Here is a 25,582-nt window from a genome sequence, read left to right as displayed (position 1 = left end):
ATATTTGTAAAGGAAATACCATTTGGTACATACATACGCTGCAGCTGTGTAAAAGCTGCAAGTACCCACACTGAAACATGAGATATTTACAAAGACGGTACACAAAAAGAGGTTAATGCTAGCGCGGCGCTAACACTATAACGCTAGCATGCGCTAATGCTAGTGCCGCGCTAGCGCTAACAGGCCCAGTTAAAATAAAACTTACCAGTAAATCTCACTGAGACACGCCAGTAACACAGCAGCAACACACTAGCACAGCACGAGCGCAACGCTAACAGGGCCGGTAAAACTCACTTCCTCGGCACATATATCCCACTGGTCTCATTCTTAACTTTTCCGCTCGAGTGCACCCTTGCGGCCGTTAGAAAAAATGCACAAATTAGCTGCATCACTGCATAAACTGCAGGGTTGAAAGCGTGTGGAAAAAAAAGTTGTGGCTTGTAGGCCGGAAATTACGGTAGTTACAAAGCACTTATCTTATTTATCGACGACAGAGGGGTCTCTAACTGGCGGCTTGTGGGCCATTTGCGGCCCGCGAGATGATATTTTGTGGCCCCCACCTTAATGTGAAAGTTTTCTGGTCGTGCGAGTTTTATATGGATGGCACTTTTACAGTGTTGTGTGCGGAGCTGACAAGCCGACCAATCACGGTGGGGTAGATGGCAGCGTTATTTTTAGAGGTTTTCCACACAAGTTGTAAACGCCAGCGTCCTTCATCTTATTTTGTGTTTAAAAAAAATATATATGTTTGAGAAGATAGGATTTCAAATTTAAATTTCACACACATCCACGTGCGGCGGGGCTACGGCCCAGCCTCAGCCGGACTCCGCCTCCCTGCGGCCCCAAGGTAAAATGAGTTCGAGACCCCTGATCTAAGGCCTTTAATAATGTCAACTATGCATTTCCTGGAGTTTTATCTGCGAGCTTTCCCATTCTTGAACCCAATATCCTGCATTGATAGATTGTTTTTAAGATATTGCTTCAACCGGCGCTGATGTGCAGATTATTGTAACCTTTAGCCAACTGGATATTTTGCACCCCGGCGTTGTTAACGCAGTATTCGCTTTTAAAAGATGATTCATTTGTTAGTACTGTGCCAGTGGTCAGAGCCAATAAGTCCAGTGGGGGTCCTTTTGTGTAAAAAAATAACCCATACGTCATGATGACTGTCTCCATCGCCCCCTCCTACCCCTCCACCTACACTTTGAGTCACCATGGCAACTCAAAAGTAAATCCCATTCAAGGGCTTTTAAAGGAAATGCAAGATTTGAGTGGATTGAAGCTGCACCCGAGCGAAACGGGCCACAAACGCAATTGACGGAAGACCCGCCGCTTTAAGCGCAGAAATGATGAATGAGGGAGATTTGCATGATACAAACCACACATATATGGATAAAAAAAAAAAAAAGTAGGTGTGCGCACACAGCAAAAAAAAAAATAAAAAATCTCCCATTTTCCGCCACTGCGCTCACTGAGTCGGCAAAAACGCGCACCGGCGTCGTCCTTTTTCAACGACATCCGCGAGTGCCGAAGCGGGCGGCCGCGGACGTAAAGGAAAAGTTGCCGGGTGCAAACGGGAGGATATGGAAGATAAAAAGCTGGTGAATTATTCATGGGCGAGCATTGTGTGTCCACTCCATCCTTAAAAAAAGCGCACGCACGCATGTACGCACAGCTGCAAATCCCAGTTGTTTATGCAGACAGGAAACGGCATACTTGTCGCTCTGTCTGGATTTTGGGCATGTGTAACTGCTCTGTTGTGTCCGGGCCCAAAAGAAGAGGGGTGGCGGTGGTGGTGGTGGTGGGGGGGGGGGGGGGGGTGCTTGGAGCTGCTGGGTGAATGGACAATGCTGTGTGTGTGTGTCGGGTGGCAAGTGCGTGCAACATTCACACACACGCCGCCCAGCAAGCAGTGCGACAATGCGATGAAAAGTCCGAAACAGTTTAGTCATTTATGCAGCATTCCGTTTGTTATTCTAATTACGTGCACGTTGTAGTCATTTATGATTAAATGGAAATATGATTTATTCATGTTGGTGCATGAATGTGTAAAAAAAAATATATATATATGAAAAGACACATTTTGTCGCTAAAACGTCTATTTCCGCCTCGGCTCGTAGTTTCCGAGCCGTCGGCTGCGGTGCATCTGTTTAGCTGTAAACCAAATAGATGCGAGCAGGATTGGATAGCAGCTGTTAAAAAGACCAAGTGAATAATTCAAGCGTTGGAAAAACAGCGTACGCGCGCACCTCAAGCTCACTCCCGAGGACGTGTACCTGCAGATGTTCCTTTATTTCCTGCGAGAGGTGCGGCGCGCAGACGTGGTAAATATTTCAAAGTGCAGTTTTGGTAACCCGTGTTATCCGCTGTCCTTCCGCTACACCCCCCCCCCTCGCCTAGCAGGCGCCGCTGTGGCCCAGAGAGTCGTGACGGTGCAGAGCGGGCCGCTGATCCGGACCGAGGGCTCCCACGTGACCATCTGGTGCAACGTGACGGGCTACAAAGAAGGCGTCGAGCAGGACTTCGAGTGGTCCATGTACCTCCCGTCCGCGCCGGACCGGGAGATCCGCATCGTAAGCACGGCCCAGCCCAACTACGCCTACGCCGTCTACGCGCAGAGGGTGAACAGCAAAGACATCTACGTGGAGAGGCTGAGCCGGGACTCGGCCATGCTGCACATCACCAAGGTGCAGGCCAAGGACCAGGGCCTGTTTGAGTGCTACACGCCCAACACGGACGGCCGCTACTTGGGCTCCTACAGCGCGCGCACCAACCTGACAGGTGAGTCCCGCCGGAACGTCGGCGATTGCGGTGCACAGTACGGCCTCGGTTCACAATTCTCGGACCGCAATCCGTTCTAGAAGGCGGTTCGAGAAGTGATTTGTTCGAAAACCGCATGATTTCTGTTTTTTTTTTTCGGCGGGGTGGGAATTCACAACAAAGCGCGTCGTGGGTCAGATGGTCTGGCAGCGCGCGTTCCGGGTTTTGTCGGGGGTGTTCCAGTGCTTACGGCCACGCTAACCCCGAGAACGCCCGATCTCGTCAGATCTCGGAAGCTAAGCGGGTTTGGCCCTGGTTAGTACTTGGACGGGAGACTGCCTGGGATTGGGGTTGCGTCTGGAAGGGCGCCCGGCGTAAAACTGTGCCAAACTAATATGCGCTCATCTAACGGGACAAAGCCGAAAGGAAAAGAAGCAGAAGTTGGGGGCGTTGGAGTACCGATTTTGGTTCGAAAACAGAAGCAAAAAACAATACAAATTTTCGTTTGAAAACCGATTTGTTCGAGAACCGAACCGAGGCTATACTGTATATTAACTTGTTGTCTAATGGGGAAGTTGCATATGAGTGTTATGTATCGCGTCAATAATTTGTGGGGGTGGGGGGGGGCAGGCATTTATTGGCACAGTGCACTGAAATGACCGATGCAGACGGAAGTCCATGCGGTTGAAAAACTCATTTTAACTTCCTGACTTGACTGGCTCCACGTCAGGTGTTCGAAATCCAGAAGCTGCAAAATCATATTTCTCAATAGACGGTACGTCTCGATAATTTTTCTTCCTGGCATTTCAAAAATGTCAGATGGCTGTGATTGGATCGTCACTACGGCAAAAGCATAAAATTTGTTGCAATGATATTTTGCTGGTTTGCCAGACGCAATCAATCCTGCGTGTGGCTGGTTTAGCAAAACACTCTATTTAATTTGATTGTCACATTTAAATGCCTTGGATGTGTGTTTTTTTATGTAAAAATTTACTGTAATTATGACTTTATGACCATTAAAACCGCCTTTTGATTTAAGGCAGCAGGCAGCATTATTGGGATTGATGTGACACTGGCATCCAGAACATTTGGAGAATGATTTTCCCATCCTTAATAACTCATTTAGTAGCGGTAATTGATTTGGTTAAATTGTATGAGGGTAGCAGAAAAGCCGAGATGTGCCGAAGGTGTGTCAGAAGAATTTAAGGCGGAGGTGGGAGTGCATCAGGGATCCGCGCTGAACCCCTTCCTGTTTGTCGTAGTAATGGATAGGCCAGGGTTCAGCATCCTTTTTGTGGCTGATGGCTACTTCGTGAGCATCGATCGTACGAGGGTGCTACGTGACCTGTTTGCGGCAAATTTCAGACTCGGTTCATTACACGTACATAAAATATTTTCGTTTTAATATATTGTAATAAATTTGTAGTGTAGTATTGTAGTAAAAACATTACATGTATTTTAAAATTTTAATTCACGTAAGCAAGTCAGATTCAGAATTTAAAGCACAAATAGTAACAATTTGTGGCCTGTGTGGTCCTCACGGGCTACCATTCGCCCGCGGGCAGCGCGTTGGTGACCCCTGGGTTAGGCTGACAGATGAGGTTAGACTAGACACGCACTGGAAAGGAGAGGAAAGAAGATTAGATGAAGTAAAACAGAATATATGTGAGGGGCGGAGGAGGAAAAGTGAAGCTCCAGGGAGAAGAGATGGCGAGGGTGGATGACTTCAAATACTTGGGCTCAACAATACGGAGCAATGGTGAGTGTGGTAAGGAAGTGAAGAAACGGGTCCAGGCGGGGTGGAACAGTTGGCGGAAGGTGTCTGGTGTTCTATGTGACAGAAGAGTCTCCGCTAGGATGAAGAGCAAAGTTTTATAAAACAGTGGTGAGGCTGGCCATGATGTACGGATTAGAGACGGTTTTGATTAGAGAAGAAACAACAGGAAGATGAACTGGAGGTGGCAGAAATGAAGATGTTGAGGTTCTCGCTCGGAGTGAGCAGGTTGGATAGGATTAGAAATGAGTTCAATTAGAGGGACAGCCGAAGTTGGATGTTTTGGAGACAAGGTTCAGAGAGCAGACTTCGATGGTTTGGACATGTTCAGAGGCGAGAGAGGGAGTACTGTATATGGGCAGAAGGGTTCTGAGGATGGAGCTGGCGGGCAAACGAGCGAGAGGAAGACCAAAGAAAAGGTTGATGGATGTTGTGAAGGAGGACATGAGGACAGTGCGTGTTAGAGAGGAAGATGCACGAGATGGGCTTAGATGGAAAAAGATGTGGCGACCCCTAACGGGACCAACTGCAAGGAAAAGATTTGGTTGAAGCCCATAATCGTTAGAAGATCAGATTGGGTTTTTCCCATTCTAAGCTTTGGTGAACTCTACTCAAGCTCATCTTTGAGTTCAAAACGACGAGAACCTCGGCAAATAAGTACAAACGCAAGAGACAATGCCAAAAACCAGCAATGCTGCGATCTTTTGCTTCGGATCTTGGCAGTTGAGGTTGGAACTCTGAAACTTAATGAGGCACTTTAATCTCCCCCCCCCCCAAAAAAAAAAAAAAAAAAAGCCCACAAAGTGCTTCTACAAGTACAACTGCTCAAAGGTGCAAGCTGTCCTATTATGGTTCCCACTTTGGGAAACGGCTTGATTCCTCGAGGTCTTTTTCACGGGATTACAGTGAACAGCGCCAGCGTGGAGGCGCATTTAGATGATTGGCCTTGTTTTTTTTTTTTTTTTTTTTTTTTAGTGGGCTGCTGCGCAGGCACACGAGGATACAAAACGTGCGCGTCCAGGAGCGGTCAAGCATTTGGCCGACGCTCTAAACATACCCGAGGTGCAGTGTGTTGATAATGGGATTGGAATCACATCAACTGTGATAACTTTGTTGAGCTTGTCTTAACTGTGGCGACAGGATATGTTGCACGACGGGGTGTCACCTGTTCAGCAGTCTCTGCGTGCAACACTCCCCCCCCCCCACCCCCCAAACACACTTTGTATCTATCCTAAAGGCCCACACAAGTTAGGACAGCTGCCATAGTTGGAAACTCCCTTCCCTCCATTCATGCTGGCGTAATGAATGCAGACCTTTACTAACCTTTGTCTGGGGGGGTCAAAGTCCAAATTAACCAACCGAATTGTATAAGCAGTTACCTCTTAAAAAAATAAAATTAAAAAAAAAAAAAAAACGATGAAAAGCCATCAATTCATATTAGACAAATACCGTAATTCCCGGCCTACAGAGCGCACATTTGTAAAGGAAATACCATTTGGTACATACAACCGTGTAAAAGCCGCAAGTGCCCACATTGAAACCGACATTGAAACACGAGATATTTACAAAGGAAGACTGTAAACAGAGAGTTTAATGCTAACGCTAGCGCCAGCGCCGGCGAGCTAACGCTAATGCTAGCGCCGGCGCGCTAACGCTAATGCTAGCGCCGGCGAGCTAACGCTAATGCTAGCGCCGCCAAGCTAACGCTAATGCTAGCGCCGCCGAGCTAACGCTAGCGCCGCCGTGCTAACGCTAGCGCCGCCGTGCTAACAGGGCTTGTTTAAAAAAAAAAAAAACTGTTGCGCCGAAGAAAAGGAGTCGGAGGCGGAGTGTCAAACGCAGGAACAAGTCTTGTTTTAATTGTAGAGATAAACACACTAGCCGTATTACGGCGGGAACTCACTACTTCTTAACTCCGGAAGTGCAACAACAAAAACAGTCCGTGCGGAACCACACAACCCAACTCGAGGTCCCGCAGGTGAATTATGTAAACGCCACACAACTGGTAAAAATCACTGACACACGGCAGTAACACACTAGCGCAGCGCTAACAGGGCCGGACCGGTATAAATTACTTCCTTGGCACATCTATTCCACCGGTCTGACTACCTTTTCCGCTTGAGTGCCCCCTTGCAGCCGTTAGGAAAAAATCTGCAAATGAGCCGCATCACCGCAAAAGCCTCAAGGTTGAAAGGGTGTGAAAAACGTCACGGGTTATAGGACGGTAATTACAGTAACCATTTTTTGTTTTGTTTTGGTCTATTTGCTCCATGAGCAAGAAAATGGAGCGCAACAGCGAAATGGAGACTGTGGATCTTAGGGCCCCGAGGACCACGTGAGCGGCCCGCGAACTTGCTGTAAAGTCTACTGCAGCTCATCACTGACAGGAAATTGGGATTTTTTTTGGGGGGGGATTGGGACCCGAACACTTTAGAAAATTAAAGTGCCGCATATTTAGACTTTTTCTTATGTTGTTAATTGGTTTCGGGTGAAATAAGATTGACAAATTGGTTATTTCAGAAGAGTGGATAAAACCTTCGCATTAATTAGTAATCAAGAAGAATCTCTCAGTTTTGAAAAGGTCGATAATGTTGTTTTGAAACCTTTTTATTCAGTCAAGGCACACCTATTTTACAGACTAAAAAACTCGCACCACCAGACAAAAATGTCACAAAACGTATACATCCTAAAATAATGATCTTTGTTCCAAAATGCTCGCAAATGTATTTATTCAGTGTGAAATTTAGGTCGTTTTAGTTGGGCGCAAAGCTGTTTTTCTGTTGTTTGAACGGCAACAGGTGGCACCTTAAAATGTTCACCGGCGCACATCGATGAACGACGATACATTATTTGTTGCAAACGGATAATACATTTTGTTGCCGATTGGGTGAAAATGGATCATTTCCCCTTTTTTTTTTTTTTGACACTGTCGAAGCGCAGTGGTTGGAAACCACAGGAGAATAATCCTGAAGCCAATGCAGCAAAATAAAGTGACATTCGTCTGCAGCGGTATCGACTTGGCTGGTTTGGACCTGCGGCTTTCCAGGAAGTTGAACCTGTAATCGGTGCTGGGTTTTTTTTCTTCTTCTGTGGGTTACTTGCTGTGGTAATGGGCCGCCGTTGTTTGGGCACCGACACACCCGAGCCGCTCGGCGCTGTTAAATGACGATCGTCGGCGTGCTTTTTTGCGACAGATGAGCGAGTTGCACTTTTCGTTGTCATCCCGAACTTCCGGCGGTTGCCACTTTCCCACGTGAATGTGGGCCGGCGGCGCTGATTGCGAACGAGTATTTATAGCCAGGTGTGAGAGAGAACTAGAGGAGCCCTGATGGGACTTTTATCTCCCGTTTTTTTTTTCCCGTATCCGTGACCTCTTAACCCTCTTTTAGTAAGTCAAGGCCACGGGGTCTCGCGGTTCTCTGCCGCTGGGCTCTGGGGCTCTTTTGTGTTCCGACAACAGCTGCACGGCCTCTTCAAGTTCTGTGGACAAACGAGACCTTGACGCGCCCCCCCCCCCCGCCTGTTCTTGCTCTTCTCCGAGCGCCATTCATCAGTCATTGACTCCTTCCTCTAATGTGCTTAACTCCTTTTTGATAATGCGTCCCTTTTATGAAGGCAATCCGTTACAAAAGACCACCGTGCACTGCCACGGAAGCGCCGTCATAAAATCTTCAAATTCAATCCCAATTATCAGGAAAAAGCCGCGGATAATGTCAGCGTTTGAAGCGCCGGGATGCGTGACATCACACCGGAATAGGCGAGGGATGCATTTTTTTTTTTTTTCCAAAAGGAAGCGCGACCTCAAAAAGAATTATGAAACAAAGGAGGAGGAGGTTGTGTGACGTTAGTGTCACCATATCAGCTATTTGTAGGTCAATAAGTAAACTTGGAAGGAGAAGAGGGGTGTAGGTCACGGCATTACAACAGGAAATATCGTCACACCCCAGCGGGTCAAGGTTTGGGTGTTTTTTTTTTTTCTTTTTTTGCAAGGTCTAATTTCCTTCGATGCGTGTTCGAGAGCAAGCGTGTTATGGGCAGATATGTCTGCCTAAACTTATTGTAATTCTACAGAGCGCACCGAGATATTTACAAAGAAAAACGGTACACAGAAACAGTTTAACGCTAGCGCGGTGGTAACCCTAGTGCTAACACTAGCGCTGCACTAACGCTAATGATAGCACCGCGCTAAAGCTACTGCTAGCGCCGATGAGCAGCTCAATATCCTGGCAGCAGTCGAATCCGCGGAAGAGATCAGCTGGCACCGACCGGTTCGAAGGCACGACAGCTCTTGGGCACCACACGGAAGCTTTCTCACCTGGTCACTTTTTCCCCGACAGGCATCCAGAAGCACTCGAAGGTGTCATGCATTTGTGACTTTGCCAAATTCAAAATTAGACAAAGTCTCTCAGGGGAAAAAAAAAAACATACTGCAATTCCCGGCTAGCAGAGCCCACCTGTTTATAAGCATCACCCAGTACATTTGTAAAAGAAATACTATTTGGTACGTACATAGGCCGCAGCTGTGTAAAAGCCACAAGTGCCCACATTGAAACACGAGATATTTACAAAGAAAAACGGTACACACAAAGTAACTAACGCTAACGCTAGCGCCGTGCTAATGCTAATGCTAGCGCCACGCTAAAGCTAATGCTAGCGCCGATAACAAGCAGCTCAATATCCTGGCAGCAGTTGAATCGGCGGAAGAGATCAGCTGCCACCAACCGGTTCGAAGGCACGACAGCTGTCGGGCACCACACGGAAGCTTTCTCACCTAGTCACTTTTTCCCCGACAGGCATCCAAAAGCACTCGAAGGTGTCATGTATTTGTGCCTTTGCCAATCCCAAAATTAGACAGAGTCTCTCAGGAAAAAAAACATACTTTAATTCCCGGCTAGCAGAGCTCACCTGTTTCTAAGCGTCACCCAGTACATTTGTAAAAGAAATACCATTTGGTACGTACATAGGCCGCAGCTGTGTAAAAGCCGCAAGTGCCCACTTGAAACATGAAATATTTACAAAGAAAGACAGTACATGGAGATTTTTATGCTAGTTCCGCCACGCTAATGCTATTGCTAATGCTAGCAACGCGCTAACGCTAGCGCTGCGCTAACAGGGCCGATTAAAAAAAAAAAAAAAAAAAAAAAACATCCTGGTGAAAATCAATTAGACATGGCAGTAACACGCTAGTCAGCTAGCAAGGCCGGACCGGTAAAAGTCACTTCCTCAGCACATATATTCCACCGGTTTCGTTCTTACCTTTTCCGCTCGGGTGCCCCCCTTGCATCCGTTAGAAAAGATGCACAAATTAGCCGCATCATCGCGTAAACAGGGTTGAAAGCGTGTGAAAAAAGCCGCGGCTTGTAGGCCGGAAATTACAGTAGAGCGATCAAATAAAAGCGGAACTCTGCAGATCTGCCCGTTCGTACTGCCTCGGGTGGCGCAGCAGTCGTATGCACGACAACGTTGTAATTGGCTATTACGGCCCAAATACGCGATCATTTCCACCAAATCGGGAATAAAAACCTCCCACGTTGCTAGAAAAGGTTACATTCCACTTTTCTGTGTGGATTTTGTCCCTGAAATGGTTGCATTACTGTCCCCATTGAAAACATTTATTCAGTGATGACTTCCTGAATGCATTTGTAGCTGCTGATTGAGGATGACGGATTGAGTTTGAAGGATTCCGCCGGGCAACATGTTCACCTACGCGAGCTGAAAAAGATCTGTTGCAAAATCTGTCCCAAAAACTCTTCAGAACGAAAACAATCAGTGTTGATTGACACCGCGGGAGAATTACACGTTTATTATCACGGCTGTATGCGAGATCTTTTCGTGTCTCGCAGTGCTGCAAATTCATGCCGTGCTGGCAGGCCCGTTTATCGACTGTACGTAGTTAGCGTTGCTACGTTTCTTTATGGATTTGTTTTGTCATAATAGGCAATAAAAGTCAGCGCGCTATTATGTTTACGTCTTACATATCGCGGGCCCGCCATCGTAGATGTATGTCTTGATAACGGCACGCTAGCTCTTGTCCTCGCTAAGCGCGGAGTGGACGGCATTATTAGGCACTTTACGAGGCCTGACTTGAACACTGTCAATAGATTGGGTGGGTTGCGCGTTTGACATTTTTTACAAAATTGAATGAAAGCCTCCCATCCATCCATTTCCTGAGCCGCTTATCCTCACAAGGGTCACGGGAGTAATGATAGCCTCCTAGTTGAAATTATGTGGCCCAAATCTATACCCTCAAAAAAACCACTGAAATCATTATGGAAAAATGTAGTTTTTCCTTGTGTTGCATTGATGAAAACTGGTTATGACTATCATAAAGTAATTATAGTAAGTTTCACTTGCCTGTTTGCACAGGACAATTTTTCTTTCAACACGCAATCTGTTCAGGGACACCGGGTCCTGCTAGTTATGGATTTTAACCCTTTCCGGGCAGGGGTTGCAAATTTGCAACGGGTTTTTTCCATATCATCGAAAATTTGAAGTCCAGAGTGTTATTTTCTGAAAGTATCAGATTTTTTTCTCTGCACAATTTTATTTGGTCCAGAGAGGGTTGAAACAATATGTTCACATGACATCTTTCTATATATTTTATCTATCTATCTATCTATCTATCTATCTATCTATCTATCTATCTATCTATCTATCTATCTATCTATCTATCTATCTATCTATCTATCTATCTATCTATCTATCTATCTATCTATCTATCTATCTATCTATCTATCTATCTATCTATCTATCTCTATCTATCTATCTATCTATCTATCTATCTATCTATCTATCTATCTATCTATCTATCTATCTATCTATCTATCTATCTATCTATCTATCTATCTATCTATCAAAATCATTTCCAAGTGTTAAAAAATAGCTCGCCACTTTCATGTTTAAGCATTAACCATGCTACCTTGACTTTGATGTGTCAAAAACCGTAACCATAAATTTATTTTTTTATTCACATTAACATAAGATGTATATAAATGTAGCACTCCTCCGTTTAATTCCGTTTTTTTTTTTTGTTTGTTTGTGCGTGTGTGATTCCTATTCTTGGCGGAGAGACGCGAGAACAACGGCGGTTTACGAGGCGCGAGGTCACTTGTACTTCTCCGTTTTTCAGATCTTGCGAGCGTTTCGGGTCCCCCACACGACTGACTAAGCGCCATCTGTTCGGTTCCATTTGCGCTTTAAGTCCGTCGGACCTCCTCCTACACATCAGATTGGCGGCGAAAAGGACAACGGGCCGACACGTCCGTCAAGGCTGTCCTTATCCTACGCACCAGCCTGCGCGCGGGCGCGTCCAATAAAGCAGCGGGATGCCCGAGTATCAAACGGCTTCCGTTTTAAGAAGCCTTATTTCACCCTCGGGTGTTGCACAAAGCGCTGTAGGGGTGTGTGTGTGTGTGTGTGTGTGGGGGGGGGTACCTATTGCGTGTAAAAATGAAGCCTCCGCGTTTTTGCAAACAATTCTCGCATTGAGCGAGGAAAAAAAAGCTTTTCCCTAGTTTAGCTAGTTAGCAAAAGAGAGTTTTCATCTTTTTCAGGAACTAAAGAAGGTGACGAGTAGAATAAATGCTGAAGACAAAGAAAATGGGCGGACGGAAGTTGCACTAGTGGTTTTGTGGGGCAACGCTGAGTCGTGTGTGTGTGTGACCGGCTGAGTCAAGTGCACTGTGATTGGTTACGGTCCACCCCCCGGGCATTATCCCCCACGCAAGCGGTGCCATATGGGTGCATTTTAAATAGTCTCTGCCTGATGTGATTGCCAACATGGTAAACCCCCCCCCCCTTCCCCCGTACAGTTTCCGATTGCCATTAGCCCGCACAAATTGAAAGGAAGACTTAAAGTAGATGGAAAGGTCGCGAGTTTCAATGGCGGTGCACCAAAAACTGGCAGGGAAATCAGTTATCAGTGTGTATAAACATATTTTTTTAAATCAGGCTGCCAGGCTGGGTGCTAAATGCCGTATTTCTCCAGTCACACGATTGATTTTGTTCATATTTATGGCTGGCTTCTTTTCACCCACGTCCTCATTGGAAGAAATGAAACCATTCCTGTTACAACGATGCCTCGGTTCTCGACCACAAGCCGTCACAGAAAACGGTTCGAGAAGTCATTTGTTCGAAACCAAATCCACGTTTCCATTTACAATGAATGGAAAAAGAAATAATCCGTTCCAAGCCTAAAAAGTTGGGCTTTTTAAAGCATTTTTTTTAGCTTTTCCTGATAATAAACTGCATAGTACAAATACATGTATAGTGTTTATACTTTATATAATAAAATAATTTAAGAAATAGACTTATTTTTTGCTTAAAATGTATGCTTTAGTAGTAGAGCACGCTAGGCTGGGAGTGCATTACCGTATCTGTAGGCACTCGGCCCCCAGCCTTGTAAACTTTTTTTTATTATCAAAAGTGCAGAATAACTTTAAACAAACAATTTTCCTTCTTTGGAGCCATGATTGGAGGTTAATGGTGGTAGTCCTTGATAAGAAGAAAAACAGCAGTCACTAACGGGATACGTCTGTATACAGAGGCTGCGTGATACAGAATAACAAAAGTCCGCTGGTTGCGCCTTGCGCGTTATGTAATTTGCGGGTTTTTTTGGGGGTGGGCGATCGAATTGACAATAACAAAATGTGTCGTGGGTGGGTCAACTGCTTGCGCCACACGCTATTATTTCTGTTTTTTTTTTTTTCGGGGGGCGTTCGAATAGACAACAACAAAACGCGTCGTGGTTGGATCAGCTACTTGCACCGCGGGCATTATGTTATTTATGTGTTTTTTCGGGGCCGTGGGAATTCACAACAAACCGCGTCGTGGGTCAGCTGGTCTGGCCGTGCCCAATATGTTATTTCCCAAAAAAATCTCGAAATTTTCATTCAAAAACCGATTTGTTCGAAAACGGGGACGTTCGAGAACCGAGGCTTTACTGTATAAGGAAAGCAATGCACACCCAAGATTAATGTGGGCTTGTACCGTCGCTTCTTCTCTTCAGGGCGGATCAGTACATAACTGTGTTTTTTTTTTTGGCCATTGCACTGTAACGTTCAAATTATATCCGATCTGGAACGTCCAACCTTTAAATGCTAGTTGTAGCAGTCGGGTAGGTTTTCCTCATAAAGTACGACGCCGAACACTCGGTTCTCTGTTGATTGATAACACACCTGCAACATAATGGAAATCACACCCCCAAAACTGCTCATTTTAAAAATATGCTAAGTTCCAGCAGAGTGTGGATTTCACACCACTTGTGTGACTCACGTGCCGCAGCATGGCCCCGAGTCGTGTTTATGGTTTTTTTTTTTTTCTCTTTAATTACACGCCACCTCGCTATACAAGCTCTCGGCATCCCGCGAACACACCTCAGGGGTACAAACTGGAGATGAGCATTAAAATCAGAAAATCAATTTTGTCCATTAATGAGTTCATTCATTTTGGAGAGGCACTCTTGATTCGGTCTCAACTTGTTTTTTTGTCTATTGTGTGCGCCGCGGTGAATTGGTTCATTTTTTTCAATATCCATCCATCCATTTTCTTAGCCACTTATCCTCACGAGGGTCGCAGGGGGTGCTGGCGCCTATCTCAGCAGTCAACGGGCAGTAGGCGGGGTACACTCTGAACTGGTTGCCAGCCAATCGCTGGACACAACAGTCGAACTCACAATCGCACATAGGGGCAATTTAGAGTGTCCAATTGATGTTGCAGGTTTTTGGGATGTGGGAGGAAACCGGAGTGCCTGGAGAAAACCCACGCAGGAACGGAAACTCCACACGGTGTGACGGATCTGAGCGCTCCCCCGTGCTGAAAAGTCTCCTTGTGATTAATGCGCATGTGTTACGAACAGGAAATCTGGGTACGTAGCAGACGCTTACTGGGAAATCCCCCGGTCTCATATTTCCCCTTCTTCTACATAGCTAACATAAGTTATAGCCTAAGCCTAACCCTAACCTCGCCTGACCTTAAAACAACGCATCAGCTGTGTAAAAGCCGCAAGGGCCCACATTGAAACACGAGATATTTACAAACAAAGATGGTACACAGAAATAATTTAACGCTAGTGCTAATACTAGTGCCGCGCTAATGCTAACAGGGCCAGTTAAAATAAAACTTACTGGTAAATATCATTGAGACACGCCAGTAACACAGCAGCAGATGGTAGCACAGCGCTACTGCTAGCACAGCGCTAACAGGGCCGGTGTGACGGTCTGAGCGCTCCCCCGTGCTGAAAAGTCTCCTTGTGATGAATGCGCATGTGTTGCTAACAGGGAAACTCCGGGTACGCAGCAGACGCTTACTGGGAAATCCCCCAGTCTCATAGTTCACCTTCTTCTACATAGAGGTAGCTAACATACGTTATATCCTTACCCTAACCCTAACCTTAAAACAAAAGTTGATCAAAAACACCGTTTTTTCTACGTTTAGGGAAACTAATTTTAGAGTTATCTAAAACAGGTCGGTCTTGACCGTCAGAGGCCAGGTGCCAATTGTGGTGTGACGTGTTAGGATGAGCCTGAAAATTGATTTTTTTTTTTTTTTTTTTTTTTTTTCAATAGTGTCCAATGGGCCTAATTTGTCGTGGCAACCTGGACCTTCCACAATTTGGTTCGGTCCATCCTCCATTTTGTTTTTAGATCAATTAAAAAAAAAATTCATAAGCCAATATATTATTTTTTAAATTTTTTTAGGCGCTGCGTTTTAGTTTCGAGTTGAGCTCTGGTCTATGTATTTTTTAAGGTAGAAGCGACGAGCGAAGTATTAAAAGCGGGTACCCGGGACCTCAGAACTGTGAGCCCAACGCTTTCCAGCTACGGCATCGTGCCTTTCTTATTTCATCATCAAAACACCAACATGAATGTTAATTAATGTAGGTACGTGGTTCACGATCAAACATAAATTTTCAGAAATCGGCAGATAATTTAAGCAAGCAGTCTAGAGACCCAACCGTTCGACAATAATGTCCATTTCCCACAATAAGTCCACTTGAAGTTTCTTCTTAATTCACTCCTAATGAGCGACACCTAAGCTAGCGACTGCAATCGCAACCCTATCTCCCAATTTCCCAGACATGTCCCCTCATCTGTCTCATGCCCCCCCCACCAATCAATCAATCTAAATCTCCAGAGTCAATTTAGCCGAGTCCGTACCCTCAGCCTTAAGCCGGTGCCGGCCAGGTCGACGCGCGGGTTTTTGTCAATACGGCTGATTGAACCACCGGAGTGCAGGTTGATGGAGGGAACCGATGATTGAATGGACACCTTGTTTGAAGAATGAGGTGGTGGGTGGGTGTCGGGGGGACGGGGATGCCGATAAGCATCTTTGGAGCGACATTTTGCAAACCTCACGTTGACAAGTGGAGAAATAAATAGCGGGATTGGTGAAAACAGAAGGGTGGGTTGAGGACGCGGAGTGGAGACGAACAGACAAGGGAAGTTGTATTTCTGAGTCCCGTCGCTATCGATCGGGACCCGAGGACCGCGTGACACCGCCGCATTTTATCTCCCGTCTCTCCTTGGGAGGGACGCTGCCGGTTTGGCTCTCCGGCCTCGCCCCTCACCTCCCGCTCTCGTTTCCCTACCCGGCCTCTCGCGGAGACTCTAAGCCTCGCGCCGGGCAGGCGTCCAAATGGAAAGAGATTCTTATCGCGGTGTCTGGCTCCACTTTTCCTCGCACGTCTCCTCTACTTTAGCGGGCCGAGGCGCTGCGACGTTCCTGTCGGCGTGTCCTCCCCGAACACGAAAACTCCACACTGTCACAGCGCGGTGTGGTGCCAGTCGGCGGACAGACGTCCCCCCCACCCCCACGCCCAATAATGGAATGTGAGATTGTGCTGAAGTGCTCCTGTTGGATCCCTGCTCTGCTTTCTACTGAAGAGGTCTATAACAACACCAGCAGATGTTCGACTGACTGCTCTTGGAACAGAATATGAAAGTAGTGATTGAACGCTACGACAAATCAGAACACCTCCACACTTTTCCCGAGTCGACCAATATCACATTTTGCGCTTATAGCTAAAGGGTACATTTGGAAGGAAACTTAAAGGAATATGCTAATTCGCATGCCCCCGTGTGTCATGATATGTACAAAGTCACGGGCTATATTATTATATATATTATACTATACGCATATAGTATCTCATTATAAAATGCAAATTCATTATTGATTCATGTGAAGCTGAGGTATCTTGCATATATATTGAGCAATTCTTGTCACTCCGTAGCTTGATGTAATCGTGATACCATTACAAAAAAAAACACTCTAGCAACAAGCTAGCATAGCGCTAACAGGGCCGGTAAATGTCACTTCCTCGGCACATGTATTCCACCGGTCTCATTGTTACCATTTCCGCTCGAGTGCCCCCTTGCGGCCGTTAGAAAAAAAATGCACAAATTAGCCGCATCACCGCATAAACAGCAGGGTTGAAAGCGTGTGAAAAAAGTCGTGTGAAATAATGCTAATGCTAGCGCTATCCTAACGCTAGTGCCGCTGTGCTAACGCTAGCGCCGTGCTAACAGGGGCAGTTAAAAAAAACATACTGGTAAAAATCACAGAGACACGGCCTTAACACGCTAGCGCAGCGCTAACTGGTAAAAGTAACTTCCTTGGCACATATATTCCACCAATCTCACTCTTACCTTTACCGCTCGTGTGCCCCCTTGCGGCCGTTAGAAAAAAATCCACAAATTAGCCGCATCGCCACATAAAGGGCCGGGTTGAAAGTGTGTGGAGAAAAAAGTCGCGGCTTCTAGGCCGGAAATTACGGAAGATATGTAGGTAAAATGGTAGAACCTAAATTACACTTAAATAATAAAACAAGATATTTAATCAATCAACTGATTAAATAGTTACTCTCCCTTTTCCCAGCGTCCACTCAGCGACCGTAGCAGGACAAATTTATGGACTGATTTGTAATGGAGTCCAAATCCAGCTTCTTGGACTATTACTAGTCGGCGGCCATACTGCATTACCAATCAAAGTGTAAAACTAGCATCAAGCATATTCTCCCTTTCAAATATTTTTTAAAATTATTATTTTTAGCGCGGGGGTTTTAGCGAGACGGGGTTCTGGGGGGGGGGTTTCATGTTTTTGGATATGCCGGTGTGTGTTCTCCATACTCTGTACCTTTTATTAATGTTTATATAATGGGCTAAAGACGCAGCGCTGTTCCTCCAGTTGATTCGATTAGTTAAGCAAAGCGCCAACCCCTCCAGGGCCCGCTGCCTCTTCTCTGCCAGATTACCGGAGCGCAGCCGCAGTTTGAATATGAATACAACATGAATATGGATGTGAACGGATGAGCTAACAACTATTTGTGTTCATGCCTTTAAAACGTGGGCAAGTAAAGTGTGGAAGTTACCGCATAATTGCCTCTAGGAAGCGTACGGTCGGGAGTCTGCTTGAGACGGCGGCCGCTTTGAAGCCTTATCTGAGCACGGCGGGGTCAACGGGCTTTTGCTCCGTTCGTGTGCGGCAACGTATACACCAAACGCGTACACGCGAGAGAACGCGCATGGACACGCTTGCTTCGGCGCGTTCACAAGTCAAGTTATGTCAAACGGATGACACGTTGCGGATGCCGCGAGACGATCTCTTCGGGTTTGTTCAACCGTGCGTGAGGACTGGATTTGTTCAAGAGTAACCTCTGTCTGGATAACACAGTCGGCTAATGGTTTGTTTAGCCCCAAAAGGGCATTTTAAGATTTGGCAGGAAGTGCGGATAACGCAAGTCAACAGGTGTCATAGGATGGATTCACTGCCAGCATTATTGTGGTGCAAACTCGTGTATTGCAATATAGAGCCGAAGTCACGTGACTGGCCATACTGACGGTCTAGCAAAGCATTCTTCAATGCTAAAACGAAAATATGTCTTATAGCACGACGCCCAGAATTTTGTCCGATACCGTTAAACATTTAGAAGGTGATAATAAACAAAGGTACGTGGAAAAATGAGAGGACCCGCATTTAATGCCAAAGTCGATGTTTTTGCCGATAAGAAAGTGGACTGCTAAGCCGCTTCCGCTTGTCTTGGACGACTGGATCTACAAAAGGATCTGGTGAGTAAGTCGTTGAGGTTTACATGGAAGAGTTTGAAAGCGTAGAAAAGTCTGGACGCATACAAGTACTTCATTGCTGGATCTGTTCTCAATCGAGAATAAATCCCACATAGCGATGGAGCCACTCAGATTTTTTCAATACAAATAGCAATATTTAAATAAAGGATCCCTGGTTTTACACAAACTCTCATTCATCAGCTATCATTGGAAAAAAACGACAGCGAGTCTGCTCGTCCGCACACGGAGCGTGTTGCGGCCGCACGTTAAACTTCGGTAAACCTCTGCCTGACAGACGTTTTTTTTTTTAAATACGCATTATTCTCAAATGAATCCAATGCATATTTAAAAAAAAGACAATAAACCGCTGGGATAGGCTTCATCCCGCGTACGCTGAAGCGTGTTGCGGCCACACGTTAACCTATGTAAACATCGCTGTGACCGACGATTTATTTTCTTTTTTTAAATACGCATTGGACTCATTTGAGAACAATGCATATAGAAAAAAAAAACACATCTGTCGGAGTTTAACGTGTGGCCGCAACACGCTTCCATGTACGTTGGAGACGACTCCCTGTCATATTTTTTTTTTTTTTTAATATGGATTGTTCTCAAATGAGCCAACTTGGCATTATAAATACTTCTTGGCAATTTGAGATTGAGAGGAATAATTCTTACCTGAAGTGAAGCAATCACTACACAGTCATGCGATAATGCGCTTATTTATTGCCATTTCTAGTCACACAACCTCAAATGTTACAACAACTGGGACATTACTATATTTCTTGACAATTTTACTAAAGCACCGATAATAGAAGAGTGGAGCGGTAAAGGGCAGAAGTGATCGCCCCACGCTCAGTTTAACAGAGTGTGGAAAAAAATCTTCTCGTCTCATTTTTCGGCTCTGGCCTTCAGGACCGCTTATATTGGTTTAGAGATTAGCAAAGCAGCCCCCTCATTAGCAGTCTAATCTGGTCACAATCTCATTGTTTGCAGAGCGAATCGGAGGTTGTGTTGGAAAAGTCCGGAAAGAAAAAGGAAAAAAAAAACCCTTTGTGTGCAGCTTAGGCTGTTGTCCCCTACTGCTGGTTAAAAAAAAAAATACAAAAAAATGAAGCTTTGTGGATGACACACTTTCCCACTAGTATTAATCAACTCAAGACCTCACTCGCTAACAATCCAAATGTAAAAAAAATACAATATACAGTAAATATTTCACAATCTCCACTGAAAATGATAGTTTCACATTAAAAACAAACAAACAAAAACACACGAATGGTTAATAAAGGCTTTCACAGTACAAATCGTAGTGTTACTGTTAGGAACCTCTATTACGGGGGCGGACCCAAATGCAGGACCTCGAGGCAGAGGCATAATGTTCAATGTAGTTTATTCCGGATACTGGGTCATACACGGTGTAGCAGTGCGACAAGGCAGAGGTACAGAAACGCTAGGTTGGACGGGATCCAAAAGACATGCAGCAAGGTCCGATGACGATGGAGCAACTCAACAGGACAGGATCAAACGAACTGCACAGAATCGCTGTGACTAGGGTTGTGACTACGTGTCACCGCCCGGAGCAATGGCATGGCCACGCGCATCTTGGCAGTGGCCAAGTCTTGCTCATGACAGTTACCGTACTGATATTAAAAAGAAAAAGTTGCGTCCTTTGTTCCGCATTAGCACCATCCCTGGTATGCTTGACCCCATGCAAGTTTACGTTAACGGCAAGAAGTGAAAAAGATTTCTCGAATCCTGCTTACTCATTACGAAACAAGACGTAACAAATATTATTATTACCTGGGATGTGGCAAAATTGAGAATAAAAAGCCAAAAAAGTAATTACACACACCTAACTCGTTGCATCGTGGTTTGAGGTTAGTAAGAGGGATACGTTTAGCAAGTGGAGGTGGAGAGTAGATGTGTTTTACCCTCACCCAAAAATAACAAACAAAAAAATACTGGCAGCTCATACTGGCAACGGCTCGTTTGCCTCACCTGCTGCTTTGCTGGATGTCCTTCCCTTCAACAAAGTTTGTTTTTCCTCCTCTGTTTCATCTTATCTATACATCAGTGTTCTATGTTGTTTGTCATAAGCGTCGTGGGTCAGCTGTAGCCAATTGCCGGGCACATAACATTCACACCTGTGGATAATTGATACTTTTCATAGACGTCACGCCGACCACGTGTTTTTGTTTACGACGCCATTTCGGACGGCAAGATATTGTCTACATATCGTGGCTAGGAAGGTATAAGTCTGTACTGCAATGTTTTAGCGACGGTTATCGTTTGATGTTTTATCTTGAAAGTCCTTTGACAAACGAACACTGTAACGAAAGAGTGACTGATAAAGAAAGAATATTAGATTGAGCAATAGTACTTCTCGTATCTAGCAAGTGTGGTGTGATTGTGACTGTGTCGACGTCAGCGGGGCGCGACGAGACAGGACGATGAGCAAGTGAGCTAGAGAGGTTGGCGGGGGGCGGGAAGCGAAATAAATACCACCCATGTTAAAAAGTACACGTAGACTCACGTCTACGTTATTCAATACCGCGACAGGAAGTTCATAACATGGTGTCAGAGTGACGGTAGTATAACTACGTACTCACGGGGAAACAATTAAAAAAAAAAACTAAGACAACAAGGAGGCGTTCGGTGTTCCAACTCACACAAGTGCAGTTTCCTCCTGCTGTGGATCGTGGACACTGACCGGAGGCGAAGATAAGTTGCTAAAAACATATTACAAAAAAAATCTCTGATTACCTCACTCCGGAAGCAAATCCTGTATTTGCTAGATATAAGTTTCACAAGAGCACTTTGCGACAGAACTCAAGCTGTTGGTTCAAGACTCTTAACTACACAAACAGCGATGAGATGGTCAGAAACCGCATACTTTTCGCTACCAACTCACCGAGTGCGCGCAGAAAGTTACTCAGCCAGGGACTGGAGAGCACGCTCGAAAAAAGCCATCGGCATAGAGTTAGCAAAATTGCAGCTAACGGCTATAGCTAGCGACAAGCCAATATTAACAAAAAGCATGAACGCACATTGGCGATTTTACAATAAACTTCAACTGTGAGCGTCAAACCCCTTTAGGCAAGGGCAATCTTGCATCTGATTTATTATTACAGTAGCATACTTTAAGAAGTTTGTTTTCATACATTTAAATGTGTTTCAAAAGCTTCCAAGAGGGATAAAACTATTTGATCCGTCTCACTCGCTAATTTTTACCGATCATGTTCAAGGCCTAGCTAGCCGTCCACGCGCTAAACCAGGAGTGTCAAACTCACTTTTGTCTGGGGCCGCTTCGTAGTTCCGATTTCCATCAGAGGGCCGTTACTACTGTGAAACTGTACAAATCAGCCCAAAAAACCGCGAGTTGTATTGTAGTTTTGCTGTCCAGTCGGCGTCGTAAACAAATGTCATATGACTCATGACGTCACGTGAAAAGCATCTAGCATAATTTTGGATTCTTGGAGGAAGCCCAAAGTACCGAATGAAAACCTGCACACCACGCTCGAGATTAAAACTCAGGGCCTTCTACCCGGCTAACCGCTACGATGTGACACCGCCAAGCAGCCATGTTTGCGGCAGTTTACGCGAGTCCGATTCCGTCGTGGCGCCCTGATTCATTTGCATTGTTTCCAGCTGGTGACAGACGAGCATCGCAGATAATCTGCGTGACCCACATGAACGCGGACAATTTACAGAACCGAGATTTGTTGCGTCCTGGCGTAGAGTGACATTTTATCTCACCTGCTACCTTCTGCCTTATTTCGAGGGAAGGTGTGTGGACGTAGCAGAATGACACGGCTTTCGACGCAAATTCAAACAGCAGTGCGATTTATAGCGTTTATTAACCCGTGCGTGCGCGCACAAAAAAAAAAAAAAAAAACTGTCAGATGGCCGTATGACAATAACTGGTTCTGCCCTCCGGGAAGTCTTTAATTGGTCACGGCGCTTTACCATCTGGGGTCGGTGTGACGTACGGAATGGAGGGTTGGAGGGATGCGGGATCCCGGCGTAAAATGCAGGAGAGCGAAGGCGGCGCGGCGCGGGGATGAAACCGATTAGGATTTTAATGCTGCCAACCGGCTCTGCAGCCGGAATCGTGACGTGCTTGATCAATGCGGTTTGTGGTGTCACGGTGTACCCGCTTCGTATGGGGTACCCGTGTGCTCTGGCGCAAGCCTTTGGGTAGATTAGGTAATTGCTGTCGCGGGATTTGTCCGTTTTTGCGCGGGGCGAGTTTTCGTGCGGATGCAGGCGGTCCCGGGCAAATCCCGCGGGTCCCCGCAACCTCAGGGACAGGGAAAGACAAACAGGCGAAAGTTGCAGGAACGGAGACGCTATTCCGTGCGTGTTTTAGGCACAGGGAATGAATCTTTGATGTTGTGAAGGATTTTAGTCAACGATAGCTTTGCGCGCAGCTCCTCGCAAACGCTCTTAGGAAGATTTGTCTTTCATACTCCCACCTCTCTTCCGACTACCCCTCCTCACGCCTCGCCATTTAATCTCCCACTTACTCTCCATCTTCCCGACGCACTGGCTCAGCCTCGTTTCCTGGCTGGGGCCTCAGTGAGAGGCAATGTCATAATTGTTTATATACCTGCGCGCGCACGCACATGGCGCGCGCCGGTGTTTGCACGCATCGTGTTAAATCCTCCTCTCGTGCCTTTGTAAAAACGGCGTCGCATTTTGGAGAGTCTACTCACCGCGAATCCCGTCTTATCGCAGAACTCAGCCTTATAAATCCACATCGCCATTCTCCCTCTACAATAACAAAAGGCTCGCCGCTTCATTCTTTGCCCAGCGCTGGCTTCGCTCCTCTCCCACTTTTTTTTTTTTTGGTTTTGTTACACCATCAAATCGGGCTGTTTAATTAGGAAAGTGGACACATGCAAAGTTGTGGACATGAAACTGCCCCAAAGTGAAAAGTGAGACAAATAAAGCCAAGTGGTTGCTCCTTTTACTTTAAAAAAAAAAAAAAAAAAATTCTTTGTGAGGACCGCATGTGTCCCATAAGCAGTCTACAAACTAATGACCTTTTACTCACCCCGGTTGGAATCCTTACACGGGTGCAAACAGTCAAAACTACCATCAAGTACTATGTAGTACGGTAAAGCCTCGGTTCTCGAACGTCCCCGTTTTCGAACGAAGATTAAAAATTTTTTTAAGCTTTGGTAAGATTATAGTGAAGTGACTTTTAGTTTTTAAGTATACAGTAAAGTCTCGGTTGGTGAACATCCCCGTTTTTGAACAAATCGGTTTTTGAATGAAAATTTCGAGATTTTTTTCGCTTCTGTTTTCGAACGAAAATCGGTACTTGAAAGCCCCCACAAAACCCGGAAATAACATTGCGCGGCCAGACCAGCTGACCCACGACGCGCCTTGTTGTGAATCCCCACGCCGCTGAAAAAAAACGGAAATATCATAATGCGTGTGGCGCAAGCAGCTGACCCACCCACGAGGCATTTTGTTATTGGCAATTCGAATGCCCCCTTCCCCCCAAAAAAAACAAAAAAACAGAAATGACATAACGCGCGCGACATGTCCCGGTAGTGACGGTTGTTTTTCTTCTTATCGAGGACCAATCATGGCTCCAAACAAGGCGAAGAAGTTTTTCTTTACTTGTTCAAAGGTATTCTGCACTCTTGCTAATAAAAAAAAGTTTACAAAGCTGGGGGCCGAGTCGCTACAGATACGGCCATGCACTCCCAGCCTAGCGTACTCTACTACTAAAGCATGCATTTTAAGCAAAAAATAAATATATATCTTAAATTATTTTATTATATAAAGTATTTAAACTATACATGTATTTTTACTATGGAGTTATTATTAGAAAAAGCTAAGAAAAATGCTTTAAGAAGCCCAATTTATTTAGGCTTTGAACGCATTATTTCTTTTTCCATTCATTGTAATGGAAAACATCGATTTGGTTTTCGAACAAATCACTTCTCGTAGCGTTTTCTGGAACGGATTGTGGTCGAGAACCGAGGCATGACTGTATCTCTATGGGATTACCTGGGACTATGCAGAGCCAATGTGGCAATTGAAGTCTTCAACAAGAGCTTAACGGGTTTACCATCAGCCACCTATTAAATCAATCTGTACTACATTAATTAGACAAGCGTAAGCCCCTCACTTACACACAACATAACTATCATACAGTCACGCTGTTGTAGGTGAACTGCAGATATCTGGAATAGTTCTCGGTGGTATTACACTGGTCTTGTTGAGTACTGCGTAAACACGCATAATGATGTGATTGTGGAATAATTTTGCTACTCAGCCTCAGTGTGGAAAAAAAGGGGGCTGCTGATCTTCTCCCACTCGACGTGGTTTGAAGCCCATAAATATCGTTAAAAATAGGAAAGGTGAATGAGAAAACTGTTGGCTACTTCAAATAACAAAGCTATTATCTCAGCGTTTGCCGCCGATCAGTCAAATAGCAAATGTCCCCCTTCCTTCCGTTCATCTCTACACAATCCGATTCATAACGGAGAATCCCTGATCTGTTCCCAGCGCGAGTCGTGTAGGCGAGCTGGCGATCGCGGCGTCGGCGCCACAAAAAGTGTGACGTGAGATCAGCGGCGCAACGCAAAAACTCACCCGCCGAGGAATTTGACAAAGGAGAGGAATGTGACAATGTCAACAATGCGTAACAAAAGAGGACAGCCGGCATTTTGTCTCCTAATTCTTGGCCTGCCACTGCTAATTTGAAGAGGAACACATGCTTTATTTTGAAATGGTGCGCTTTATGTCATTTCAAATTATTCACATTGTCGCGGGGAAGGATGAATCCGCCAACAAGGGACTGTAGTTCATTTTGCTCTACATTTTGGGTGCAAAGACCGAGGCGTACCGTATCAATTCTTAATAGCTTCCCAACTTTTGGGAAGCGGTCTGAACCGTACTGCCGGGCCAGAAAAGAGTCGAGTCTGAAGCCAGAACCTCAAAATGTCTTCCTGACGAGAAGCGGAAGGAC

At 45.5% G+C, this 25,582-nt stretch overlaps 1 protein-coding gene across 5 annotated transcripts in view; it reads left to right on the top strand.

Annotated features, from left to right (window-relative positions):
- Window positions 1-25,582, top strand: part of igsf3 (immunoglobulin superfamily, member 3) — a 124,993-nt gene that overhangs the window by 28,480 nt on the left and 70,931 nt on the right. For 3 of the 5 annotated variants that reach the window (XM_061842511.1, XM_061842514.1, XM_061842510.1), the window contains one exon: window positions 2,401-2,781. In XM_061842511.1, the coding sequence (XP_061698495.1) occupies window positions 2,401-2,781 (381 nt within the window). The remainder of the gene's footprint in view (window positions 1-2,400; window positions 2,782-25,582) is intronic. The other 2 variants (XM_061842513.1, XM_061842512.1) reach the window with 1 other exon arrangement.

Source organism: Syngnathoides biaculeatus, chromosome 14 (genome assembly GCF_019802595.1).
Source record: "Syngnathoides biaculeatus isolate LvHL_M chromosome 14, ASM1980259v1, whole genome shotgun sequence".
NCBI lineage: Eukaryota > Metazoa > Chordata > Actinopteri > Syngnathiformes > Syngnathidae > Syngnathoides > Syngnathoides biaculeatus.
This window is presented reverse-complemented; position numbering and strand designations above follow the sequence as displayed.